General features: G+C 41.1%; 1 protein-coding gene across 4 annotated transcripts in view; it reads left to right on the top strand.

The window, feature by feature from the left end:
* Nucleotides 1-531: 531 nt before the first annotated feature.
* Nucleotides 532-27,758, top strand: part of nxph1 (neurexophilin 1) — a 27,801-nt gene continuing 574 nt past the window's right edge. The window contains exons 1-3 of one of the 4 annotated variants that reach the window (XM_053862101.1): nt 532-797; nt 18,016-18,100; nt 27,434-27,758. The exon at nt 27,434-27,758 is cut by the window's right edge and continues 574 nt beyond it. In XM_053862101.1, the coding sequence (XP_053718076.1) occupies nt 18,098-18,100; nt 27,434-27,758 (328 nt within the window). In that variant the 5' untranslated portion in view covers nt 532-797; nt 18,016-18,097. Of the gene's footprint in view, nt 798-14,887; nt 15,637-18,015; nt 18,169-27,433 lie in introns of those variants that run through there. The other 3 variants (XM_053862099.1, XM_053862100.1, XM_053862098.1) reach the window with 3 other exon arrangements.

The raw sequence follows: 27,758 nt of genomic DNA, 5'->3' as shown, positions 1-27,758 counted from the left end.
TTATAGTAGAATAGTCCAAACAAAAGGGCTCATGAGATAGCTGGGGCACAAGGAGGAACAGGCTCTAAAAAAGACGAGAGAACAGTCAGCATCAAACTTACAAAAATAGTGAGGAGCAAGGGCAAACCAGGAGAAAGGAACAACAAAGTGTCTGACGTGAGGGGACCTGACACTGTTGATATTTCTTCTGACATGATACATAGATTAAAAAAGGAGCAGAGTGTGGAACAGTTCCCACTTTCTCTATTTCTTGGATCAGTGGTTGTGTGTAAACGTGTGTAACATTTTATTGTTGTGTTGTATGTTTCAGTATCATTTACACATATATTAAGACCACATTATACCGAGTGTGCGGGACTTTAAGCCGTTTTCCCAATTAAACGAGGAGCGAAACAACTATAATTTACAAACTCAAGCGCTCCCATCCGAGGTCGCGCGACATCACCCCCCCACCCCTCCGTGTCCGTGGAGGAGATATAAAAGCGGTTTATTCCCGTGCTCCTCCTCATCTGTAGATCGCTGCCGCGGACAGATAAATGTCAAACTTGTCTTTCTGGACAATCTCAATATCGCGATTTCATTCGCCTTTCGACTCTTCATCTCCTGAGGCAGCTGCATCTTCGCCGTCCTGACCCTTTCACTCTCCGTGGCCATGGACAGCGCCCAGCCGCGGTTGCCTTCGCATATGTGAGCCGTGTTGGATTTATGATATCGTGGTGTCCTGTGGAATGAGAAGTCTGAGCTCCGAGATGCCAAGTTGGTGGTTGTTTGTGGTCCTGTTACCTGGACTGTGTCTGGTGAGTTCGGCTTCTCCTCTTGCTTTGCCAACTTTTCACTTCTCTGGCTAAACGTCAAGATTGTTTTTAACGGGTTATAAAACGGCACCAACCCATTCATACATTGTTATTCATTATTATTACATAAACCGCGGTCACGTATTGTCGTTACAAGTGGACTCCACCGATCGCCTCCTGGACTATGTTCCAATCTAGCCACAAGAGAGCGCCACAACTCACTAAATCACTAACGGCTGTAATGTTGAAAAATCTTAAAATACAGGAAGATGGGCAATCTGAGTCACTGAAAGACCACCAAATCATTTCACAAGTTGATTCATGTAAACATTTATACGTTTTTTAATTCATTCGTGAAATTTGATATTTCATACAGTCTACACATTTTCAACCAAACAGTTGGCTGGTTAAAGCAATGTGTCTGCTAAACTGGGAGACTTGTTTGAGAACGTCGACATTTTCATCCGAGAATGTTGCAGACAACCTGTGAAGCTTTTTATAGATAATGCGCTATCTAGGTGTATCCAACAAAAGACCATTTTAAAATGAATTAAATAACTGAAAAGTCTCAAAAGTTCATGGTTTTTTTTTTTTCGCAATCAAAGATTAAGGGGTGCAATATGATTCTGAACATGTTAAAGTGTTTAACAGTCCATGAATGCGATGAGAACTATATGAGTCTTAAATAACACGATAATAATAATAATAATAATAATAATAATAATAATAATAATAATAATAATAATCCTGCTCCTTTTCAATCTCTGTGGAATGTAAGATGAAATATTGCCTGCTCTGTCTGCATTTGATGTATTGGATACATCATGGGAAAGTACAAATGTGAAATGTAAAGTACATGTAAGAAATAAAATGTGAAGATTGAATTAAACATTTATTATTATTGCAGAGAGTTTACATATGCAATTAATATTTTATAATATATACGTATACAAATATACGTATATACATATACCTTCGTAACCCTAACCCTAAACATTCTATGACAGTCCTAATTGTTCAAACATTTCAATGAATTTAGAAAAATGCATAACATATCATGAGTAACGTTCTCATTCTAAATATATTTATCTCATGATGTTCCACGCCCCACATTTACCATGGCCACACTGTAAGTTGATGAATTGTGTGTGTGTGTGTGTGTGTGTGTTCAATGAGTCTAACCAAAGATCTGTGATGCAAACAAGATAGGTTGTGCCTATGTATACACACACTTAGGCATGCACTCATTCACAATTGCGCTTGCTGGTGTTTGTGGCAGTAAGTCAGACACAGATCTAGTTTAAATTTCACACAACAAAAGATGACAGTTTAGACTTCTGAGCTCTGTGGGTGGGCTTGACCATCACCAGTGCCATTGTCGGTGCTCACCACAGTAAGTGGAAGAGAATGGCACGATGGACATTGTCACACTCATATTGTTCCAGATATATGTGGAAATGGTGCATCTGAATGTGCACAATAAAGGAGAGGATGTTTTTCATTGAAGACCATAAAAATGGACCCAACATAGACGTACGTTTACACGCAGCTACATACAACCTGTAAAAAAGCGACTGATACAATATTACAAGGACTGCGGTTCTGCACTTTGTGCAATGCGGCCAAGCCAAGTGTGCCAGAGGTCATGATGGTAGTTTTAATTGTACTTTTATCTCAAGACCCTCAACAGTTCACACTGTTGGTATAAATAGATCCACCAGCGTGGTCAACATATATATATATATATATATATATATATATATATATATATATATATATATATACACACACACACACACATATAGCACAGATGCTTTCAACATATGAATGAACACTGCATTTCACGCTGATCTACAACGACTTCTATCATTCCTGTCTCTTTGAAGCAGGGTGCCGGTGGTCCTCACAGAACCCACGAAACCAGATCATGTTTGTTAGTTGCATTCTTCCGACCTAATGTACCTACATTCTCAAAAATATGCTAAAACAAAAAGCAATGAAACTGTTCTGTACTGAAGTACTACAACCAATTGTTTTTTCACCTGTGCAATTAAGGGTACTTGTTCAGCTTGTTTTTTTTAATACATTTCTATTTATTTATATTAACATTTATATTTCATACTGTGACTTTTAGAGAATGAAGAGAGATATTATAAATGTTGTAAAACAACCGAACAGGCTTGTATGATACTCAGGTCGCAGGTAAATTGATACACTGCAAAATCATTTGCAACCAAAGAGTGATGAGCATTCTGTCTGAGCGCATTCTCCATGGTTGTTGAGCTGTTCGATTAGACATGCATACCTTTCCATGCATGCCTAACAGGCATGTCTAATGCTTTTTGTCTGTTTTTCAACATTTAGTGCCTATGAGGTCTGAAGGATATTCTTGACATGAAAGTATCTGTTCTGAAAAGTTATTATAGTCGATGTGCCACTTTGCAGAATGCCTGCCAGACTTGGGACGTGAACTGCGGTCCTCTATCAAAGACAATATCACAGGAGTCTGTGGAGCTTGAAAAAGTGGATGACCAGGAGATCAGCAGTTATCAGTGGGGAGGGTTGTTTGGGAAGGAGGATGAAGTGCACCATCTTAAAGAACCAATCTACCACCGTGAGGATTACACTCTGATCATTTGACAATGGTAGACTGGTCACAAAGTCCATGGAGATGACCGGGGATGGGTTTTACACAGAAAATTGAGGAGTAGAGTTGTATGACTGCACAGCCATTTGATAGGCTTTAAACAGCAATTGAAATGTTGTTAAAAGTAGAATGAATGGAGCGCTATCCCATAGCTTACACTAACCCAAACCTCTGACACTAGATATATAATGAATGGAGCACAATCCCATGGCTTTTCCTGACCCCAAACTCTTTTTTTCATGTGACGCTCTGCCAATGCATCAAACTTGCTACGCTGTGGGCTTTTCCTCTCTATAGGTAAAGGCAACTTTCCCAAGGTCAATATATGATGCCATGGGAGTTAGGATGTATTATCTGGTTTGGTGTTTTTGGGCAAAAGTGGTCGGAAATATTAAACCATCCCAGAAAGACAGCCCACTGTGCCGGGCGCCAAGACCCTTCAACTCCCACTTTTGAAAGTGTTCTTCCATTCATATCTTTCTCTAATGCGGACGAGATGTTAGCTGTTGCAGACATCCAATCTAGTGAAAATTGAACTTTATTTAGCAGCTCAAAAGTAGGCACAAACAAAGGGAGACAATACTTGTTTTTGATCATTATGTTGTGGAGACCACCATAATCAATGCAAGGTCTTAGAGACTTGTCCTTTTTAATGACAAAATCAACCCACCATGGGGCGATGAGGAGGGTCTGATAAATCCAGCCTGCAGAGATTCATCAATATAATTTCTTACACCACTCTTTCCAGGAGGGACCCATTAAAGAGACGACTGACGGTTAGAGAAGCCCTGGGAAGAATCAGAATCAGCTTTATTGCCAAGCTCAGTGAGGATCCCACCAACCTTGAAAGTGCTTTTGAACAATGTGCTATAATGAACAAAACATAATCAGAAGGTTGATGCCGCAGTTGTGCGGACGGTCTGGTGGTACAGCCTGAGCCCTCTCTTTTCTAAACCTTGCCTAAATCATGATATTCGTCATTCGGAACCAAAGAGAAATCTGGATGAGTGAGGGACCGGCATTCAGGATTGAGAACAGAGGCGACTGGAGAGCGGCGGTAGTGGGAGTGACAGGAGTCACTCCAGTACAAAAAGGAGGAGGAAACCAATCAATCTGTGGATTCAGATATGGGATGACAGGATGACAGGATGACAAAGGATAACAAAAAAACTGAATAGTTTGGGTGTGGTTACCCGAAATGGTGAGATAGGGGAGATTGGGCAGCCGTTTGGTGCGTGACATTCATCAGTGAGCTACTGTCAATGGCTCTCAGGCGTGACCCTTGGGACCACAGAAAAGACAGAGATCCTGGGAGCGGTGCAGAGACCTTTCTGCCACTGAGAGGGTTCTGTTGACCTGACCTAATCTAATCATTAAAGAGCAGCACAAAAAGCTGATCTTAAAGCAGGCTCTTTCTATCCAGACTCAGAAGCCGGCACCCAAAAATACTGAGAAACAGACACATTTCCTTGGCAAACACTCAGCAGACTGGAAGAAACTGAAGAAACTAATGTGATGAAAACAGGAGTCATCACATTCCAAAATAATTCATAGGTCTTCAGAACCACAAAGTTGGACTTCCAGAGAGACATGACCCATTCGCTCGCTCTACCCAAAGTATGTTGATGACTAATGCAATTTTAGCACGGTCAGAAGAATGGCTGCAAGTCAAAAACAAGGCTGCACTGTAGCAGGAATTGTGAACCACCTCACCAGCATACAACAGGGGGAGGGGAGGTGGAGGGTTCACAACAGGTTCTCAATGTAGTTACTGGAGTCTGCACAAGAGTCTGGAGTTTGTCACCTGTTGCTGGATCCATTATGGTGTGCTCATTCTGTAACAATTCTAGACAGGAGTCCCACATGCAAACAGAGAGCTTCACAAAGGACTTCATTATCAACAATTTCATAAGGTCGTCAAAAGAAAGCAGTTCACAACAATCCAGTGAAGGGAGACACAGTCCACATTCAACCTCTATCAATAAAACATAAAAGAGACAAGACGATAGTCAAAAACTCACAAACCACAAGTGCTTGGGAAATAAGTCCACAAGGAGAGTGAATAAATCTACAAGAAGTTCACAATATGCAAGATCCAAGGAGAGTGGGTAATCCAACTGGCGTTTAATTAGACTGTGGAGATGACCTGATCGGAATCAGGTGTCTCGGTGGAGTAACGCCCCTGATCCTGGATCAGAGATGGCAAGAACAGGGAACAGCTCAACCAAACAAGATCAGGTTAGGAGGGTTTTACAATGTAAATGACGATACCATCACTGTCCGTAGATGTCTTGATACTTCATCCATGTGTCATCACGCACAACAACAGATACAGCATTGCTGTACATTTAGAAATGTTATTGCAGATGGATTAAATGATTATTTGTGGATATTTTTGTGAGCTTGGGGTATTTGCCTGACCAGTAGAGTGAAAGGGTGATGCAGGGAGTGGGAGGTGTCTTCAGTCATGAGAGTGGCATTCCTCACCAATAAGCGCTTGGGCTGTTCCAGTGATTTTTTTTGGCCTGATTAATGATTCAGAATTTTACTTTGGGTGTAGAATATTTTTAGCCATATATTTGTCAAAAACTGACACGCATCAATTTTGTCCCATTCTTGACCTGTTCCACGGGCTCACTATGGATGGTGGTTGGAACTGGAACTGGAACTGGATTATTTCTCCCTGGACCTGTTGACCCGATGCACATGCTCCAGTGAGCTCTCAGCAAATTCTTAGACCATGCTATGGAGTTCCTGCTGATATTCCTGCATTGTAATCTGATATTCCTCAGTAAGATGGGCTCCTATGGTGATGTCATTTGCACACTTGCGAAGAAGTTATTCCTTCTCCAGTGCAGGAGATGTTGATGTAGTCCACAGGTGGCCAATTCTATTGGGTTCTTTTGTGATTTTTTTTTTTTCACTCTCTTCAATATACTTCAATACTTCTGCTCTGAGGGTTGCATAATACAGATTACAAGTAAAGTGTGTTGGGGGTGCAGAACACAGCCCAGGGGCAACCCTGTGTTTAAAATCATAGTACTACAGCATGTTTTTTTAACAAACGTGAAAGAAAACAAAAAAGCAAAACATGCTATGATCAGATGAAAAGTACGTAAATAAGATCCATATGTGTGGGTGCATAGAGTCTATTTGTTGACTGTGTGTAGGAGCACTAGACTTGTATCCCCGGTGCCCGCAAACCACGGTGATTCCAATTTTGTCTAACAAAATAGATGTCATGGCCACTAGCCTGGTGTCCCTCTGAATATTCAGTCATGTTTTCAGCCAAGTAGCTTTGTCAGTGTTGTTTACTCCTTGCAAGACTGATGTTAACTGCTACTCATCAATGGTGGAAGCTTGACAGGGGTAGCTGAGGGTTTTAGGAGTCTCTCGGCAAGTTTGTTTTTCATGAATACACGTGTACAGATTATTTTGTGCCCCAGGGTACTAGTATAAAATTTTTTTGTTCTCAGCAACAGACTCATCAGACTCATTGCGGTAAATGAATGTTTTGTGTCTTTGATAGTGTGCAACCAGGTGCGTAGTGGTTGGGCGATGATGACTGTGGCGACAACTGTAACTGCAAGCCAGAATTTTGCCGAAGTAGTTTGTAATGGTTTTAAATACTGATGGAAATTCACAATGGGGAATAATCCTGACGTTTAATCCGAAATTTGGTCAATCAGTATTCAATCAGGTCAGTCAGTCAAAATGTATTATGTCTGTCATTCATCACCAACTGTCTATCTCTCCTGAATTATCAGCGCTGAAGCAATGGTTCCAAATATTACAGAGAATATGATGTATTGCTCACAGGTGGACTGAGGTGTCATGGCACTGATGCATTCTGTCATTTTGATGAATCTGTTGAATTAATGCTGGATTGTGGTAAATAATAATGATGTTCATTGGCAATCTCATCTCGCAAGCATAACTAAAAAGATGTGGTCCTTACAGAGCAGAGAGGCACCTGGCTGTCCTTATGAACCAATAATTGTATTGAGGAGGTACATGTTGGCGTCCTCCACACTGCTGCCAGGCTGGTTGGCGAACTGCAGCGGTCCCATCAAGGAGCTCACCAGTGGGTGCAGATGGGCGAGGATGAGTCTTTCCAGGGTCTTCATCAGATGAGATGTCCGCACCGACCTGTAGCGATTTAGCTCTTTTGGTAGGAGAGTTTTTGGTACCGAAATCAGGCAGGATGTCTTCCACAGCTGAGGGACGATGCCCAGCCTCAAGCTCAGGTTGACCATGTGCTCGACATTTCCATACAGATTTCAGAAGCCCACATCTGATGACGTCTGGACCCGTTGCTTTCTCCGTGGTCCAGGGTTTTATTGTCTCTGGTTTTGCAACGTACTGGGTGAAGGAAGGCAGATCCGATAAGAGTACAGCGTGGTTAAAGTCTCCAGACATAAGAAGAAGGGCATTAAAGTGCTGTGTCTGGCCTTTCTATAGGCTGAGTATTGGCACCTGTTCGGGCATAATTGTGGAATTGACTTCAATAAAGAGAGAATTGTCTGAATTTGGCACTCTCACTGAGGAATTCTCAGCGAGCATACACTTGAATCACTGAAAAGGAGGGGTACACAGTAACACTGAAGATAACAAGCACGAATGTAGCAATGATCTTGAGCAGCTGTGAGATTCTCAGTCTGCACTCAGTTCTCAATTCTGATTACGAGGAGGAATGGTACAACCAAAAAATGAGGCAGCCTTCACCAGGAACCTTCCATTAATTTGAACAGTGTCAGTAACTTTTCATTAGTCTCAACAGTAACAATAATTCACAACATCAATATATGACACACTGTAACTGACAGTGGGATGGGTGTAACCAAGCTGAGGTAAAGCGTTTTGATTAGCCTGCCAGCCATCACTTACTATTATCGTTGACACTTTATGGTGGGCTATAAGTGTCACCAGATCTGCCCTTCTTTTGCTGTCAACCAAATGATGAACATTGCATGTCTTCTCCCTCTCCAGTTCACATCAAGCACCTCTCACTTTTTCCACTTCCAGCCACCTGCCATTTTTCGCCATCCGTACTGTTGAAAACATCAAATATTATATATATAAATATACTGATGTGAAAATAGGGAAATACTGTATCATGGACGTCAGTGTCTGTGGCGTGGATATTTTAAAACTAATCACCGCGAAATTTGTGGCACCACCTAAAATAAAGTTCTCTTGATTAACACTTTACTTAAGTTAACTAACCTTAGCAAACGAATTAATAAAATTGCGAAATCAATCTTTTAATCTGAAGTAATGACTTAATTGTCATGATGTTCTTAGATTGATTATAATACATGAAAAGTATGATCGACGTAATTTATCAACGTAATAATAAAGAAGTTTATTCATGAAAAGCAAAACAGATTGGAGACAGGAAAGAATATGCAATGATGTAGTGAGTGATGTAATGTCAAAGTTATTTCAGTCATGAGTAAACCTGGGGGAAATTGTGACTTTTCTAGTCTAACTATCAACCTCAGATTAATAAGAACCTCCAAACACCAATCAGTGCACAGTGACAAACAGCGTCTTACTTTGTGGCGATGGATGGAAGGATGACGGGGAATAACGAGTCAAATCAATGATGGATGAGATTAGTCAATGAGCTAGTTGGGCTGGACACGTGGGAGGAGTCAAGCAGCTTTTGGAGGCAGGCATCCTGGCTCTCAAGGGGGACATGTTGGCAGTGATGGTATCGCTGTGCCCAGGATCATCTTCCAGGGGCTGTCAAGGGTCCTTTGTTGCAGACGGGAAGCGACCGTGGCTGAACAAGTCGGCGTCACCAACCGAAAACGTAACTTTACTCAGTTCAGATTGTCATCGATCAGCCAGTCGCCAGATGATGGTCTGTAATCAGCAGGTTGTTGTGTATGACTTGCATGCTCACTCACTGTGAAAATGGCAAGATAGCGTAGAGGTGGCAAGAGAGAGAGATACAAGAGGCCTAAGACAGACACAATTGAGTTTGTTAACCCGAAGGGGGTCCAGGCGAAAAGTACAATGAGATGGACCCTAGTGGACAGGTGAAGTTACAGGATGCAGAGATAAAGAAGGTGGGGGATGGGTGAGATGGTTTGGACATGTACAGAGGAGAGATACTGAGTACATTGGAAGGAAGATGTTGAGGTTGGAACGGCCAGTCAGAAGGTCGAAAGGAAGGCCAAAGAACAGATTTACGTGGTGAAGGACGACATGAAATTTGTAGCTATAAGAGAAGAGTGTGCAACTCTTTACCGGAACCTGACGCCATATTGCTGTTCATTGAGGTAGCTCGCAAACTTCCTTGGGAATCCATCAGCACTTCACCTTCCCACTTGGCATCAAGTGAGCTCTGATGCCCCCTCAGTTTGAAGGGATCATTTCAAGTGATGAACGGCAAGTGCCCTCGGTCTTAGGAGTGTTGAGACACATTACACTTATACGTGAACGAGTGTTAGGGCCAAAAACAAGTGTTAGTGTGAGAAATGGGACATAACCTTGGTCTGTTATCATGAAATTTCATCACCAATGAATGAATGTCTATCTCAGTCTCCTTTAATACATTATAAATGTACACACAGGGTTCTTAACCTTTCTGGTCTCAGGGCCCACCTATTCCAGAACAAATTGGTCTGGCGCCCATTCAAACTGCACTTCTCACAGCTCTCACAGACCAGATGTGTAAAACAAAAAACTTCAAGCCTATAAATGCTTACAAGTAAGGAAACTGAAAAACAGTGTAAAACTCAACAACTCAAGTTAAACAAACGGACACAGGTTTATTTTATTGCAGAGATGATAAATAATATACAAGCGAGCCATTGTGGTCCAATGAATGTGCTCTCGGAGTGTGGCTGCAGTCTACAGTCTGTGTATCTTCCAAATGACGTCATGCAAACAGTAATTGCCACTGTAACCACGTTCAAGAACAGATAACTGTTCAGGTTGACTTTTACACATAATAACATTACACGTTGACTAACTTACCGAAGGCAAATACACAGTCGTTCAGCCGTGGGGATTGAGCGCTGGTAGTTGGTGTCCTGGCGCGAAATCTGAGCACTGATCTGGGCCAACAGGTCATCAAACTGGCTGCGGTTCCACTGAAAGTACCGCTGGAACCACTTGTCATCCAAACTCGCCGGACTGCGAGCGATATCGGAGGACATCATGAACCCACAGACGTAGTTTTTTCCTATTTTTCCCAAAAGATAAAGAGCCGCAAGAGCTTGTACATAACAAAGCTCCGCCATCCACACGTTAATCCACGTTAATCCACAATTCACAACTTGAGACCGCGCCCCCTGGCAATTGACCTACTTTGGCGACGTGTTCGAACCAGGCTGGTGACAATCACAACCTGAGCAAGCAACAGCTACTGACGACTGGCGCTACCGCGAAGAAGCGTGTGTGAACGTGCCTTTACACGACAAATTGTAAGACCATTACATAACATGACTTCATTCTTGTTACCTATTTACACTCTGGGATGACAAACAGTGGGACTCTCCATAAGTCACATGTGATATAACCTCATGCTACTGTCTGTAAACCGTAGTCTCACTACTGTCCTACAGATCTCCCCTTTCACTCTAGCTGCTACTCTTGATCGCAGATCACCACATCAACCTCCTCTGGTCCAACCTGCCTGCACTTTCCTATTCACCTCTTTTAATCTGTCCATCACTCTCTATGACTGGTCTCTAAATGATTAACTCATTTGTTTTCACTTCTTCTGCACCGTCACCAGTCCTCAGCCTATCACTCGTGTACACACATTTATTGATGTGCATCTAGAGAGGTTCATTCCTCTCATTTCCAGCTCGTACATCCACAGCGTCTCCTTTCACTACGTCATTCTTCTCAAATGCCCTCAAATGCTTCTTCTATTGACCAAACTTCCTCTCTAGGAACTCAAGGAAGCGTCCTCTGAACTACAAAGTCCAGTGTAACTCCTGACCTTCTTTGTATCTTGCTATGAACGTCAACAGTGTAAACCCCACACCTGTGGTGCTCTGTCATGAAACCATACTTCTGTATTGCTGCTCACCATTTTGTAAAAATTTGTAAAAACGTGCAAATATTATGAGTCTGCACTTGTTCAGTTGTCAGGAAACATCCATGCACAAAATGCGAAGTTTGTTTCCAGTCTGTGTTGTTGCTGATCTATTGGAGAGGGTTGCAACACGTGACAAACCTGGTATGAACTGTGGTTGCTAACTCGTGACGATGATGATTTGCAGATGTGTAGATTTGTCTTCTACTTCTTTCACTCAAGTCATTTTGATCGTTAGTTCTCATAAGAAGACGTACATTGTTGGTTTAAGGAGACGACATTTCTACCACGTTACCAACCTGGTAGAGCAGCATGGTGGCTAAGTTAGTTGAGGCTCACAGCGGTGTTCAAAAGAGCGTCTCTGTACTTAAGATGTTCCACATCTACCACGGAGGAACTCACTGCATGTAAACCTTTTCTGCATGTAATTGCAGTCACTGGTGAATCTGCTTTGTGAAGACACTTCCAAGTCTTCCTCAGATACACTGGACAGTTCCACAAGTCAGGCTGTGGACTTTTCTGTCTGTTCTTTTATCACCACCAACTATTGGGTGCAATACTTGAGCCCATTGGCTAAGTGGAAGAGTCGCTGAGAGGAAGACTCTGCTTTGGAGGATGTTGATGTGTGTATGACTGGAGTAATCTACCAGTGACTGGACAAGCCGATAAAGTGGAGAAAATAGTTTGGCGGCAGGTGATATGCTGAGGCAATGGCGCTTAATCTTGTTCTTGTCCCACTCCCGGAACCCCTGATCAAGTTCTTTGAGCTCTTTCAATAAATTCACCCTAATTATTGTGTAGGATATGCGTAAAATGCTATGTCAAATGTCACCATCCAAAATCGAAATGTTGAGCCAATTCGCAGTGAGCGTCGAGAGGCCGGGTAAGACCCTCATGTTTCTCCACCAGACGTAATGCTGATCAACACAGCAACTTGTAAGTAATACTGTAGCGATTAAACATATTTCCATCATTAAGCCATTGGAATTCAAGCTGTAAATTATACATTTTAGAAAAGTAAAAGGTCCAAGCACCTTGTGTTGACCATGAGTCTAGTCTGGCCGTAGACCTGAAAATATTTGGTAGCAGGAACCTGCACAAAGTGTGTGTTAAAATGTTGATTTTTATTTTTTTATGAAAAGGCAGATTTTATGAGCTGGGTATATTACAGTATTTTTTATATTAATGCGTTAAAGATAGAATCAGTTTAATTTTTACTTGAATCCTGGACAAAATACCCATGTATATTGTCATTCCATGCAATAACAATTAACTTACCATTCTTAGTTGTCCACACAAACTGATTTTTTTATTTTTTTATTTCATCTTGTGCTTGCATTTTTGGCATTTTATCCATCTTCTCAAAAGCCTTTTCTTCAGCATCCATCTCATCAATTCTCTGTGTTTTCTTATGAATTGTTCTGCATTCAGTAAGCTCTCTTAACTCAGTTGCTAAACCAGGCATTATTAAAATATGTTTGATTGAGCTCTACCTATTTTCTGATCCTCTGTCATTTCTACACACACCTCACAAGCCTCCCGGGTAACTGTGTCTGGCTTTTGCCAAATTACATCTTGAATACTGACATGTATTGTAGTTCAGAGATGACAAAGGTGGAACAGACCAATCATAGTAGTATTCACAGGCTGGGGGCAGTGCTAACGTTTCTCTCCTTTAATTTGGCTGGTTGCCAATTTGTCAATCAACTGGCTTCACCACTGTATATTGACAAGTGACAACCTAGACACGCCCATCTTTCGCTCACTTTGAAAGTTCGTCCACAGATGTATAGCTCCAGCTCGTCACCACTGATTTCACAGAATGAATACAAGGTCTTGGAAAATGTCCAACAACAGCAGCACTTCACGAAATACCCTGGTACCCTGGTACTTTTGGCAGAAAGAGGAAAGAGTCAACAATGAATACTTGTAAAAATGAAACTACACGTGAGGACCATGTTGTGCACGTTGGCAACAACAACAGCAATGACGGTAAGCCAGTTGTCTTTTCATTAAAGAATTAAGATAGGCCCAGAGTCTAGAATAAGAATAGTCAATAAACTTCAGTCATACTGGAAACATCAAAATTTTAATTCAAGGGTTGGGCAAAATATCAAGTTATACATTGTACCATGACATGAACTAAACAGCTTGAGCTGTTTCAAGAAGCTCACAACACCCAGCTCAATCGGCAATCCACTTCTGATATCTGTAGCAAGTTGTTTATTATTTTATTTTGCCTTCATCTGGCTTTTATGATCAAAGACTTTTTTTAATTATCTATCCTGTCATTCCAGAAACTGAGGTAAATGTAGCTCCAACACTGTTACAAATTGGAAAAAAAAAAAATCAGTGACCTGACCAAGGAGAGAGACTCAGTCCGCCAACAAGTTGATCTGGGTAAGTAGACCTCTTTTTGGGAAAGCATGTTTGCATCCCTGACAGTAATGTTTGGATGCTAAAAACAAGCAATGCACATGCACATTTGATACTGGGAAGATGGTATCTGCAGCATTAATGGACAGTGGACACATCTGTAGATATTTGATGAATCAGTAAAAATTACTCTCTTAATAAATGTACAGAAATTTCCAGACTACAAAGAGCTTGGCAGTCACTTAATTTAGGAAGAAATATTTTGCTTATATATAAGTGCCTCAGGTCTGTAAGCTGCATGTGCAAAAATCAGTGTGTATCAGTGTGCGTTAGAACTATGCACTCTTCACAGTAACCGGTCCATGAAGTCACAGTGTCTGTGATAACATGAACGTCTATGCCCTTGTATGTTTTCTATAAATAAGCTTGTATGTATCGATTGAGAAAGAAAACCGTAATAATAATAATAAGAAGAAAAACAAGACGAAAATGTAATGACAACAACTCCATCTCAACGTGATGTGAGGGATTAAAAAGGAGCAAAAAGAAGATAATTTGGAAGATAATTTCCATTTTCCACTTTCATTGTTGTCTGGCTAATAACAAAAAGTGTTTCTGTTTAATAATGCATATGTTTGAACTATGACTATTTCTTGCTGCTTCTTTTCGCCGTTTTTGTTACTGTGTTGCACCACAATCAGTGGTATTACATCTCAAGCATGCACGCGCACACAGAGACACACACATACTGTACATACATACATATATATGATATTTATGATATACATTATATGCTATATATAATATATTTTCTGATACCAGAAAATTATATGTTTAGCACTGTTAACATATATCATGGCAGTGTATACACCAACTATATCTTTATCTTTTGTATCTTTTACCTTTAATGTAAATAAATGGCATGTGATTTCATTGGTCTGATGTAACAAAGCTCAGTGCCTTCATTATGAAACTCATTTTCCCAGAAAAATCCATATCTTAGCTGCGTCATTGAATGAGCTTCAAAGGTCAGACTTCAAGATTAACGTTGTTAACGTAGACTATTCAAGCATATAGTTATTGTTTACTAATGATATATTGCCTAGTTATAACAGATAGTAATTATAAGTGTTACCATACTTAATAAAATAAAATATATAGTAATAATAAATAAAATACATAGACATATAATAATAGAAGTAACTAATAAATTACAAAACAGCAAGGGCTGTTCACAAATTCATCAGTCTGACCGACATTTCTTCTTTATTGACCATCACCTCCTGCCAGAAGGACAAGGGATAAACAGTCCATGACCAGGGTGAGAAAGGTCGACTCTGATCCGACCTGCACTTCTCTGGGTCCTGGAGACATACAGAACGTACAATGTGCTGTAGTCTGCTCTTGTCCATGGACGTGGTGCTGCTGATAGAGAAGGTGAGGATGGATTCGATGATAGCTCTGTAGAACTCCACCAGCATCTTTGTCGGCAGTGGTAGTTTCCTTAGATGCCGCAAGAAAAACATTCTCTGCTGGCCCTTCTTGAAGAGTGACCTGATGGATGGCTCGCATTTGAGGTCCTTGGTGATGGTGGTTCCCAGGAAGCGGAAGGAAATGGAAATGGGCGCCTCAGCCATCATGAGTGGGGATGGAGGAACTGTGACTCGCCTGAAGGCCACGATCATGTCCACTCTCTTCTGGGTGTTCAGATCCAGGTTGTTGTGGCTGCACCAGGACACCGGCCGGTCCACCTCCTTCCTGTAAGCTGACTCATATCCATCTGAGATGAGCCCGATGATGGTGGTGTCATCCGCAAACTTGATCAGCTTCACAGACTGGTGGCTGCAGTTGGTGGGGGGAGACTAAAAGGGGAGAAGAGCCATGGAGGTTCCATCTGTGTAGATCAGATTCCATTTTTACTGTCAAGGGCTAATAATTTGAGTGCAAGTCAAACCTTTTACACTTTTTGTTAAATTTGCTCCTAAATACTGTAATGTTTCACTATTCCACTTGATTTGAAGCTATTTTCAATTTCTTCTGAGGGTTCATAATTAAAAGTCAAAACCTGTGTCTTTTCTCGATTTAACTTGTGTCCTGACAATTTGCCGAAGTTTCTGAATATTTCCATGAAAGCCCTAAATGAATTATCTGGCTCGTACAGGAAAACCAATACATTGTCCACTGTCATAATGCTACTGAAAATGACCCAAGAGCAGATGATTTTAAACCAACAGAAGACTCAAAACAAGCGAGGTTTATTACAATAAAACATAAAACATACACATACAACAACAAAGAACTGAGGGCGGCGACACCAAAGTGGAACGCATAGGACACAACGTATAACCTGAAACAGAAAAGATACACAGCGCTAAGCACTCGGTATAAAAACTCACAAGGCTAAATGTAACAAAAGGCGCTCGGTAGAGGTCAGACCGAGCAAAACACTCAAACCGAGGAAAAACTAGCAAACAAGCTAACAGAAAGAGCGAGTAAACGAACACTCGAGGAAGCTAACGCGTACTAAGGAGCGGACCATCTAGCGACAACACACTGGGCAGCAGGGTAGATATCCATGGGAGGATCATCAGCGGAATGAGTCCCATCCGTGTGTCGCCATTAAGCTGGAGCAGGACAGATGAAACACGGACGCAAGGTGACAGGAAGTAAAACAATAAAACCACAAACAAAAACACGAAACCTAACATCCACAAATGGTGCCACTTTTTGTTCCACTCCTCACCTTAATGCCCCTCACCCTTTCACTCTCTTATTGTTTGGTCTCAATAAATAGAGGAAATAAAAGGAGAGAAATTGGGCAACCTTGTCTTGTGCTACGGTTGAGTCTTAAAGATTCTGATAAGTCCCCGTTCACTTTTAGATGAGCAGTCGGTTTGTTAGATAGTGCTTGAATTACTTTAAAAAAAAATCCCTCTTCAAATCCAAACTTTGTCAATTCCAGATACGAAAATGTCCACCTCACCGGATCAAAACCTTTCATCAAGCCCAACTATCATGGATTCAGATTTGTTTTTTTCCAATAAAATCCAATATATGTATTGTTCGTCTTATATTATCTGTAGTTTGTCTTTGCCGAATAAATCATGTTTGATCTAAATTAATTAGATCCAGAACCAAATTTTCTAGTCTTTGTGCCATAATACACTTCAATCAGGTAGTGGGACCTCTGCTACTCGGTTTCTGGTCATTTCCACCTCCCTTCCTGACTTTTCTTTCTTCAAAATGATTTTCTGTCAAAGTCAAATTCTTTCCAATTAGATCGCCCACCATCTTTCCGAAACAAACTCGTTCCCACCACCAGTTACTCCATTCTCGCCTGAAAGCTTGTAGCTTTTCTATAAATCCCAATTGGTCTGGTCATCTCCCGGGTTCAGACTGCTAGGCTCCTCGCTGTATCCTCTCCAGCAGTGACATCGGCCGCACTATTACTTTAATCGGCAACCCACAACTCCACCACCTGTAGCTTCTCTTTGTTGTCATTGATCCCTTTCTCCTTTTCTCATCCATCCTCTGATTTGTTTTAGAAACTTCTCCCTTGATGTCTTCCAACTGTGACTTACAGTCTCAATGAAAGTCACGAATCTCTGAGAATATTGTGGATAAACTGATTGGTCTGTGCTGTCTGTGTCCCTGTTCCTGAGTTCCTTCAGGTGAGCTAGCTCCACCTTGCAAGCTAGTTCCAGTCTTTCTCTCCGTTGTAGGCGCTGGTCTCTTAATATTCTGCTTTGACGACATAGTTTTCCCCTTTATATCTCACAGGGTTTAGTCAATCCTTCTATATCTCGTGTTTCGGAGAGTTAAATTTCAATTTGTCGGGAACCGTTAGTTCAAGCAGCCATTGCCACACTGGTCCCCTGGAAGTCCAATTTCTTAGAATTTCAATAGCACAGTGTCAGGTGTAGATGAGGCAAAAGGAACTGGACTAGAGCAATCTATTTCTATTCGCGCTGAATTCCACCAGATGATCCATTCGGGAATGTTTCTTTCTTTCTGCTTCATGAACACGTCTCTGGGGTGCTTCCATTTCACTTTGCAAACTTTGACTAAAAGAAAATGAAGACCTGACTGAATTAAATAATTTCTCACAAAATAATCAAACAATTTTTATTTCGTCACAGGTATTTGGCTTCAGGAGATTCCATGGTCAGCCTGACCTTCAGCTATCGCCACGGAAGGGCCACAGTGATCAGCTCGATGTGAATGGTCTGTGGAGCCATTGAGAAATGAGAAAAAAATGCACATCATCATTGAAGCCCCAACATATTCTGGAAGTCAGTTTTTTAACTACAAGAAAGGTTTTTTCTGTTTTGCTGTTAGCACTCGCTGTTAGCAGGCAGTGTTCCATGGCAGATGAAAATGGTCGAATGTAACATGGACTGTTGTAAATAACGTCTATTTGTAACACCATTGTGTATTTCTGTAATTTCAACTAAAAAAAAAAATACTGCGTGAGAATAGTTTACTCATTTTATTTTCATCTGGTGGAATACACAGGGTTGTGCCCCCTATTTTTAACCATTGTAATAATAAAAGTTTTGTCACAATTAGTGCTTTTTTTATTTAATTAATTACGCAATCTATTAATACTTACAAAGGTGACATTTAATAGAGCAAAGTCAATTGCATAGACAGACTTGATTGAAAAAATAAACAAATCGAAATAAGCAAAAATGCCCTCTCATTTTAAATGCTGTCTTTATAGAGCAGAGGACACCTCAAATATAAACTTCTCATCCATCTTGTTTGGTGACAGATTCATCAAATAGTCAAATGAGTGTTTTACTTTGATATATTTGATAATATTACTGGATTCACTTTGATACTGGTCATCTGACCTCCTGGCTTTTCTGGCTAAATATGTTGAACAAAGAATGTTAGAAATGGGGGTCTTATGCAGGCATGATGACGAAGGCTTTTGGATAGTGCGTCTACAGCTGTGCTGTGACGCTGTGAAATATTTTACAGGTGACAGCATTCCCTGCTCTCAGTGGAATGTAAACACAGATTGCAATCACATGAACTCCTTTGTGGGGTAATATGGCCACATATCACAAGCAAAACAGCTATAAATCCTTGCTGGTCCACGAACAGACGCTTAACAAGCCGCATTCACCATCTGCTGGTTTTTTCACAGGGTCCAGCCTGTCCATCTTATTCTATTGTGTCAGTGAACTGACATTCCCCATATTCAGCGGAGGCATGGCAGCCCCTAAATCTCGGAATGCAGGAATTTAAGCCTTTTTCTATGTCCGGCAGGTTAATATTGAGGAGAGCTCACTGCTCCACCCCCTCGAAGACATTGTCCTGATTTCAGGTACTGCTCGAGTCGGGGAGGGGGATGACCATTTGCCTCCAAAATTTGAAGTTCATGGAATTTTTTAAGAATTATTGAAAAATTCTATTTTCACTTTGTTTAAAGTTATGGTAAAATAACTTTTGACTTAAGCAAGTTTCCAATCCAAAGTAGATGAGTGGTAGAGCCAATTTCCAGTAGACATGCCGTGAGAAGTGGACACTGCTGATAAACCACAAGTGACAGCGATAAGTGAGGCCGTGAGGATGCAGCCTGCAGTGTGCTGATGGAAATTGGACTACTGTAGGTCAAAGACAGAGAAGGAGAGGGGGATGCGTACCAATAGACAGAGGGAAAAGAGGAAAGATAAGAGAATAAGATTGAGAGTAGGGCCTCTTAATGTGGGAACTATGATAGGGAAAGCTAGAGAGTTGGCTGACATGTTGCAGAGGAGGAAGGTGGATATTCTATGTGTTCAGGAGAGCAAGTGGAAAGGTAGCAAGGCTAGAAGCTTAGGAGCAGGGTTTAAATTGTTTTATCATGCTGTGGATTGGAAGAGGAATGGGGTGGGAGTCATCTTGAAGGAGGAGTTTGATAAGAATGTTCTAGAAGTGAAAAGAGTATCGGGCAGAGAGTCTCAAGTTAGAAATTGAAAAGGTCATCTTCAGTGTGGTTAGTGCTTATGCCCCACAGGTGGGGTGTGACCTTGAGGAGAAGGAGAACTTCTAGAGTGAATCAGATTAACTGCAGGAGAGTATTCCCAGAGGTGAGAGTGGTCATTTGGGCAGACTTCAATGGACACATTGGTGCAGGAAACAGTGGTGAGGAGGAAGTGATGGGAAAGTTTGTTATCCAGGATAGGAACACTGAAGGTCAGATGGTTGTAGACTTTGCAAAAAGGATAGAAATGGCTGTGGTCAATACTTTGTTCCAGAAGAGAGAGGAGCAGAGGGTGACTTACAAAGGTGGAGGTGGAGGCCAGACAACATCGGATGTTGGTGTGCAGGATGACCATGGTGGTGAGGAAGGTGAAGAGGGCAAAGGCAGAGAAGAAGCCGAAGTGGAAGAGGAAGAGTTTCGTTTTGCCTTCAGGGAGGGATTGAAGCAGGCTTTGGGTGACCAAGAAGGACTTCCAGATGACTGGACAAGTACAGCTGAAGTTATCAGGGAGAAAGGTGGAAGAGTTATGGGTGTGTCATCTGGAAGAAAAGTGGATAAGGAGACTAGGTGGTGGAACGAAGAAGTGCGGGGAGGAAAAGGAAGAGGTTAGCTAAGAAAAAGTTGAGAGAACAGAAGAGAGTAGACAGGAGTAAAAGACAAAGGTAGTGGGCAACAGAGGGCCTACGAGGATTTGTCTGCGAGGTTGGAGAGTAACGAGGGTGAGAGAGATTTGTACATGCAGAGAGATAGAGATGGGAAGGACATGCAGCAGGTTAGGGTGATCAAGGATAGAGAGGGAAATGTTTTGACTGATAACAGAAGTGTGTTGGGAAAATGGAGTACTTTGAAGAGCTGATGACTGAGGAAAATGAGAGAGAACAAAGAGTACTATAGAAGGAGTGGCTATGATTGATCAGGACGTAGCAAAGATCAGGCTGAAGTGAGAAGGGCATTGAAGAGGATGAAGAGTGAAAAGGCAGGGGGCCGATATGATATGACCTGTGCTGGTCTGGAAGTGTTTCGGAGAGGTGGCAGTAGACTTTCTGACTACAACATTTAACAAGGAGGAATGGAGGAGAAGTGTGCTGGTGCCCATCTTCAAGAACAACAGAGATGTCCAGTGTTGTGGGAACTATAGAGGGATAAAGTTGAGGAGCCAGGTGGAGGTTTGCCTTAGAAAGGAGAGGAATGAAGGTTAGCCGCAGTAAGATGGAATACATGTGTGTGAATGAGAGGGACCCAAGTGGATAGGTGAAGTTAAAGGATGTAGACATAAAGAAGGTGGAGGTTTTTAAGTACTTAGGTTGGAGGGTGTGACAAAGAGGTGAAGAAGCGGGTGCTGTTAGGATGGAATAATTGGAGAAAAGTGTCAGGTGTGATGTGTGACAAAAGGGTGTCGGCAAGGATGAAAGGGAAGGTGTACAAAACGGTGGTCAGGCCAGCAATGTTGTATGGTTTGGAAACAGTGGCACTGAGGAAAAGACAGAGCTGGAGGTAGCAGAGATGAAGATGCTGAGGTTCTCTCTCGGAGTGAGCAGGATGGATAGGATCAGGAACCAATATATCAAAGGGACAGCACATGGTGTTAAGGAGACAAAGTCAGAGAGGCTAGATTGAGATGGTTTGGACATATACAGAGCAGAGATAGCAAGTACATTGGTAGGAAGATGTTGAGGTTGGAACTGCCAGGCAGAAGGTGGGGAGGAAGGCCAAGGAGGAGGTTTATGGACATGGTGAAAGAGGCCATGAGGTCTGTAGGTTTGAGAGAAGAGGAAGCAGAGGACAGGGTGAGATGGAGGAGGATGATCCGCTGTGGTGATCCCTGAAGGGAGAAGCTGAAAGGAAAAGAAGAAGAGGGCTTGTGTATTTATTCTCAATCTAGCATCTACTTGTTGCATACCATATCTTACAGTGGCCATTAATTACAAAACACATTCAGGACATCTCATTAAACAAATTAACATTTCAATGAAGATATTTCCTTGACACTAGTGAAGAAACAATGGAAGAAATAAGATTTTGTAATGAGTGAAAGTTGAAAATTACTTTTCTCAGACCTAGGTAACAAAATTCCCAAAAATTTCCAATTGAAAATGAATGAGAGATGGACAGAAAAACAAAGTTAAAGAACTATGTCCATCCATTTCTGAGTTGTTCAAACAATTTGCCTGCACAGCAATTGCATGATCTACTTACTGTCGTCAAGCAGCTTGACATCATGAAATGTGTTTATGTGACCCACAAAGGAACATAGGATTGATGATGCACCACATGCTGTATGCAGCTACTTACGGACTTAACGGAGCAACTTTTGAACAGCAGCTAAATATTGAGGAACATATTTTCCCGTTCTGAACACCCCCAGCTGATTGATAAGTCAGTGTACCGAAATCCCAAAGCAAAAATGCCTACAAAAAATGATATGGAATGGAATGTTCAGTATTTTGTTATCAATTTTGTTTCTGTCAAACACATTATTGCTGATTTTGTTTGACCTGGTGTCGAACAGCGGTCTGTTGTTATGTCTCGTCGGATAATGTTCACCAGCCTCTTTATGTTCATGATCATTTTTATGAAACGGCTGAAACAGGCAGTGTCAGACTGACAATAAATGGTGGTGAGGCTATGTGAGCTTGGAACACAAAAACCTGTTCATCCCATTATCTTGACGACACCTGGCACAAATCCTTTGTTGAATAAATGTGGGGTGACACATGGACCAACTGGAAAAGCTCTGTCTACGAATATAGTTAATTAAGAAAATAAGCACCAATGACACCTATTTATTCCAAATTAATTGGAATTCCTTGGTTGAGTGAGTTTCTCAATTTCGCTTGTGCTGATTCCCTCTTCATGACCCAAAAATCAATAATAGATTGTGAAGAAGAAGAAGAAAAAGAAAAAGCTAACCCCTGGGTGCAATAGAACACATTGGATTAGGGACTCTCATCAACTACCCTGTGAGACATTTTTTAACGGTGAAACCTTATGGTACCCCTCCATATCATGTGACCCTTTTATTGTGGAAAAAAAAGATACTAGCTAAGCAAAGTGCTCGCTCCGTCATCTGCTGTTTTCTTTTGCACTCTGTCACAAATGTATTGATCTCTCCTTCAATTAAATATTAAACCATCTACTTTGGTGAGTAAAATAAAATCAACACCAAAGTGGAATAGCAGCACCTAAAGAGACCCTTTTGTGCTTTTTCTTATGTCAAATCATTTTTTTTGCACCAATGAAATCTCACTGTACTCACTGGATATATGGCAGTTTCACCTCAAAAGAACATCTTTGACCTTTGTATTTTCCAAGTTTTATGTTGTTCAAGCTTGCAAAATGACCACTGAAAACACAATGGAATAATTCAACAAACACACAAACAAGAAGCACAGTAAACAAATGCACACAAACGTAAAAATGACTGTAACACACAGTGACAAAAATAAATAAACAAACAAGACTGACAGTTGTAGGAAAGGGTCTCAAACTGGTCCTCAAAGGGCCACAGAGGGTGCAGGATTTTGTTCTAGCCTTTTCATCAGTCAGGTGTATTTGTCATCAGTTGATTGTCACATGCTGTTTGGGTCACCTGACACCTATTGGTTCTCACTGTGTGTGTGCTTGTTTGGTTGGAACAAAAACCTACACCCACGGTGGCCCCTTTTTGTATCAGCTTGAGACCCCTGTTGTAGGTGAACGTAAACTGTATTATGTGATAAATTGTACTTTCATATATTTTATATGAAACATATTATATTAGGTTAGATACATATATTACATTAGAAGTAGTGTTGTTCAAGCCCTGTGGTTCAGAGTGCCTGAAAAAAAGAAGCAGAAATTATGGTAATTTATGTACTTTAGAAAGTAAAACAATGCGAACACTTCAATATTCCGAAACATGATTTAATACTTTGGCAATTACTACTTTGTAATCGTTGGACTCTGAACCAATGTAATAGGACTTTCCTCTCATCCAAACACAGTGATTTCTATGACATTTACAGTACATGACTGACTTTTCTTTGCATAATTACATTACATTTCTGGTCCATTACAGAAACTTCACCACCACAATCACTAGTCTAAGATTAGTCATTGAGGTATGAAGAAAGAAAAAAATGGAAATTTACAGAAATGGAAGGTATGAAGAATGCACAAAACCACAAAAAAAACCTTCTTTTGTGTCTTTTTGTCATTCAACATTCATTTTGACATGTTGAATTTCCCCACTGTGAGACTAATAAAGGCCATCTAATGTAATCTAACGTAATCTTATTCCAACTTTCCTTATTTTTGGAAAAGTAGTTGAGTGTAAACTTGTGTTTGTGTTACGTCATTTGTCATTTGTTTTCTGGTACTTCTATCTTTGTGAGAACCTGTATGAGTTTTTAATGACCAGAGTGAGCACATTTTTGCAAAGCATTGTGTTTATGTATGTCATGTCAATGGTTTTGTTTTGTTTTGTTTTTGCCAGTCATGTGCTTGTCCGTTTTGTGTTTGAGTGTGGATTAGTTGTGTGGGCGTGTGTATGTTTCTGTTTGATTTAGTGCTTTGTGTGTAAATGTCAGGAATTTTGAATCCTTCTAGTCCTTTCTCCACAGTTTTTGAGCAATTCCTGTGTAGGATACATTTTCTTGAAAACCCTCATGTTGTACCTAGGTTTTTCATTCCCTTTGTCAGTGAGTTCCACATTTTCGCTCCCACTATTGCAGTGTACATTTATCTCAGTGTGGTTCAAGCATAAGGTGGGCAAGCAAGCAAGCAAACATTACTTATATAGCACCTATATTTCACCAAAAGGGAAAGTCATTAAGTGCTATACAAAAAGGAATAAAATACAATATAATTCTATACACGGTAATGATTGAATTAACAAGGGCAAGATGGTCAAAACATTCCATTATCTGCTGAGATTAGAAGGCTTGGAGCCGATGTAAAAACTTGCCAATCTAAAGATGCGGATCAGACAAGACTCTCGCCACAGATCACAATGACGTCTGCAAACATCATCGTCCAAGGGACGTCTAACCTCATCTGTCAACCTGTCCATCACCATGGCAAACAAGAAGGGGCTCAGAACTGAACCTTGGTGCAGTCCCACCTCCACCTTGAAGTCCTGTGTTACACCTGCAGCACACCTCACCAATGTCTCACAGCTCCTTCTGACCTTCTCTGTATTTCTCCATGAACATCCTCAAAGCAAACATTGCATCTGTGGTGCTATTTTTCGGCATGAAGTCAAACTGTTGCCCACATATGCTAACTTCTGCCCTTTGTCTACTTTCCACTTATCTTTCCCCCAACTTCATCGTATGGCTCATCAATTTTGTCACAACACTGGACCCGCAGCCTTTTCCTCTCTTCATCTTCTTCAATGCCCTTCTCACTTCAGCCTAATCTTTGCTACGTCCTGATCTACAATGTTCACCCTTTCTACTCTTTGTTCTCTCTCACTTTCCTCATTCGTCAGCTCTTCAAAGTATTCTTTCCATCTTCCCAACACACTTCTGTTATCAGTCAAAACATTTCCCTCTATATCCTTGATCACCCTAACCTGCTGCATGTCCTTCCCTTCTCTATCTCTCTGCCTTGCAATCATGTACAAATCTCTCTCACCCTCCTTACTCTCCAACTTCACATACAAGTCCTCGTAGGCCCTCTGTTTGGCCATTGACACCACTACCTTTGTCTGTTGCTGGGCCTCCCTGCACTCCTGTCTACTCTCTTTTCTCAACGAACCACTTTTTCTTAATTAGCCTCTTCCTTTTCCTCCCTGCACTTCTTCGTTCCACCACCAAGTCTCCTTATCCACTTTTCTTCCAGGTGACACACCAAGATCTCTTCTACCTGTCTCCCTGATCACCTCAGCCGTAGTTGTCCAGTCATCTGGAAGTCCTTCTTGGCCACCCAAAGCCTGCTTCAATCCCTCCCTGAAAGCAACACAAGACTCTTCCTCCTTCAGCTTCCACCACTTTGTCTTCTTCTCTGCCTTTGCCCTCTTCACCTTCCTCACCACCATGGTCATTCTGCACACTCTCATCCACTACTACTTCACAATCACTAATCTCCTTCAAGTGACATCATATACACAAGATGTAATCCACCTGTGTGCTCCTACCTCCACTCTTCTGGAAGAAAGTATTGACCACAGCAATTTCAATCCTTTTTGCAAAGTCTACAACCATCTGACCTTCAGTGTTCCTATCCTGGATACCAAACTTTCCCATCACTACCTCGTAACCTTTGTTTCCTGCACCAATGTGTCCATTGAAATGTGCCCTAATGACCCCTCTCTCACCTCTGGGAATACGCAGTTCATCTAATTCACTCCAGAAGGTCTCCTTCTCCTCGAGGTCACACCCCACCTGTGTGGCAAAAGCACTAACTACATTGAAGATGTAGGATTGAAGATGATATACATACTTATCTAAAGATCATCTCTATCTTGTATTACTTTGGTCGGTGTTCGTCCAGAGCACTTCGACTCTGTGGAGTAGGTGTATAGTTTATTAAAGTACAGTTGTCTTGCTATTTTTTTAACGTCAAATATATATATATATATATATATATATATATATATATATATATATATATATATATATATATATAGTATAGTATATAGAATGTTTTCTACCATCTTGCCCTTGTTAATTCAATATATATATATATATATATATATATATATATATATATATATATATATATATATATATATATATATGTACACACACACACACACACAGCTCTCCATCAAAAAATGCCACTGACATAGACCATAATATTCTGCTTTCCAAATTGGAAAGACTTTGGAACAGCAGCCTAGCAAAAAGCTACTTCAGCAGGAGGAAACTGTACATGAATGTAGATGACATTAAATCAAGAGAGACAGAGACAGAATGTGGAGTGCCTCAAGGCTCAGTTCGGGGACCCAAACTGTTCAGGTTGTCATTGTTCACCATGTATTACTGATATCTGTGAGGTGTCAGAGAAAACGAATCATGTGTTGCTTGCAGATTTTCTCAGCAGCGGAGGGGATCTAAAAACATCAAAGGAGGACATGGAAATGGAAATGAAGAACATGCCTAGATATAAATACACTCTGCTTATATGCAGAAAAAAAGAAAATAATCACCATGGTCCATTTAACTCAAAATCTAGACACTAACTTGTCTGACAGTTTTAGATTGGATAGAGAATCTGAGTCGGCATTTCCGGGTTTCAGTACAGAAGATCAGCTCACATGGGAACAGCACCAGAATGAAAAAAAAAATCAAGCCAGCACTTTATAATGAATAAACTCAACATACTGTAGTCTGATGCTCCCATACTTACTCTGCAGAGTGGAGGTGTGGACGGAACACTTTTGATGGGCTCACTTGGTGTCACTGTTGGTTTAGAGATGATGTGATGTTTTATTTCAAAGGATACTGTTTCATGAAGCTTCATCAGTCCATCACTAAGGAACACCTACCAAAGTCATGTTCGTGATGTTTTCAGCATGTGGGAAAGCTGACTGAAAGTGTTATTTTGACAAAACAATCATGGCACAAATAATAACATTCTGTCTTTTCTGTTTATCTCAGGTAAAACTTGTCCATGCCTCAAAATCTAGCATTACACGGTCTGAAAGCCCCAAATCCACAATAAAAGATATATGGACACAAGGGATCAAGGACAAATCCATCAGTAGGCTGTTGTCTCAGACTTTGCTGCAAAAAGACAACATCACAGCCTTGGATCTTCGCTATGATACCCCAAATCCATATTCTGAGCAAGACCTGTGGGACTGGCTGAAGAACTCCACTGACGTACAGGACCCCCGGTCGCGAACCAAAAGGCGGCCCATGGTCAAGACGGGTAAATTCAAGAAGATGTTTGGTTGGGGGGATTTCCATTCAAATATCAAGA

This window comes from Synchiropus splendidus, chromosome 4 (genome assembly GCF_027744825.2).
Source record: "Synchiropus splendidus isolate RoL2022-P1 chromosome 4, RoL_Sspl_1.0, whole genome shotgun sequence".
Taxonomy (NCBI): domain Eukaryota; kingdom Metazoa; phylum Chordata; class Actinopteri; order Syngnathiformes; family Callionymidae; genus Synchiropus; species Synchiropus splendidus.
The sequence above is the reverse complement of the archived record's forward strand: the minus strand, read 5'-3'. Positions and strand labels throughout refer to the sequence as shown.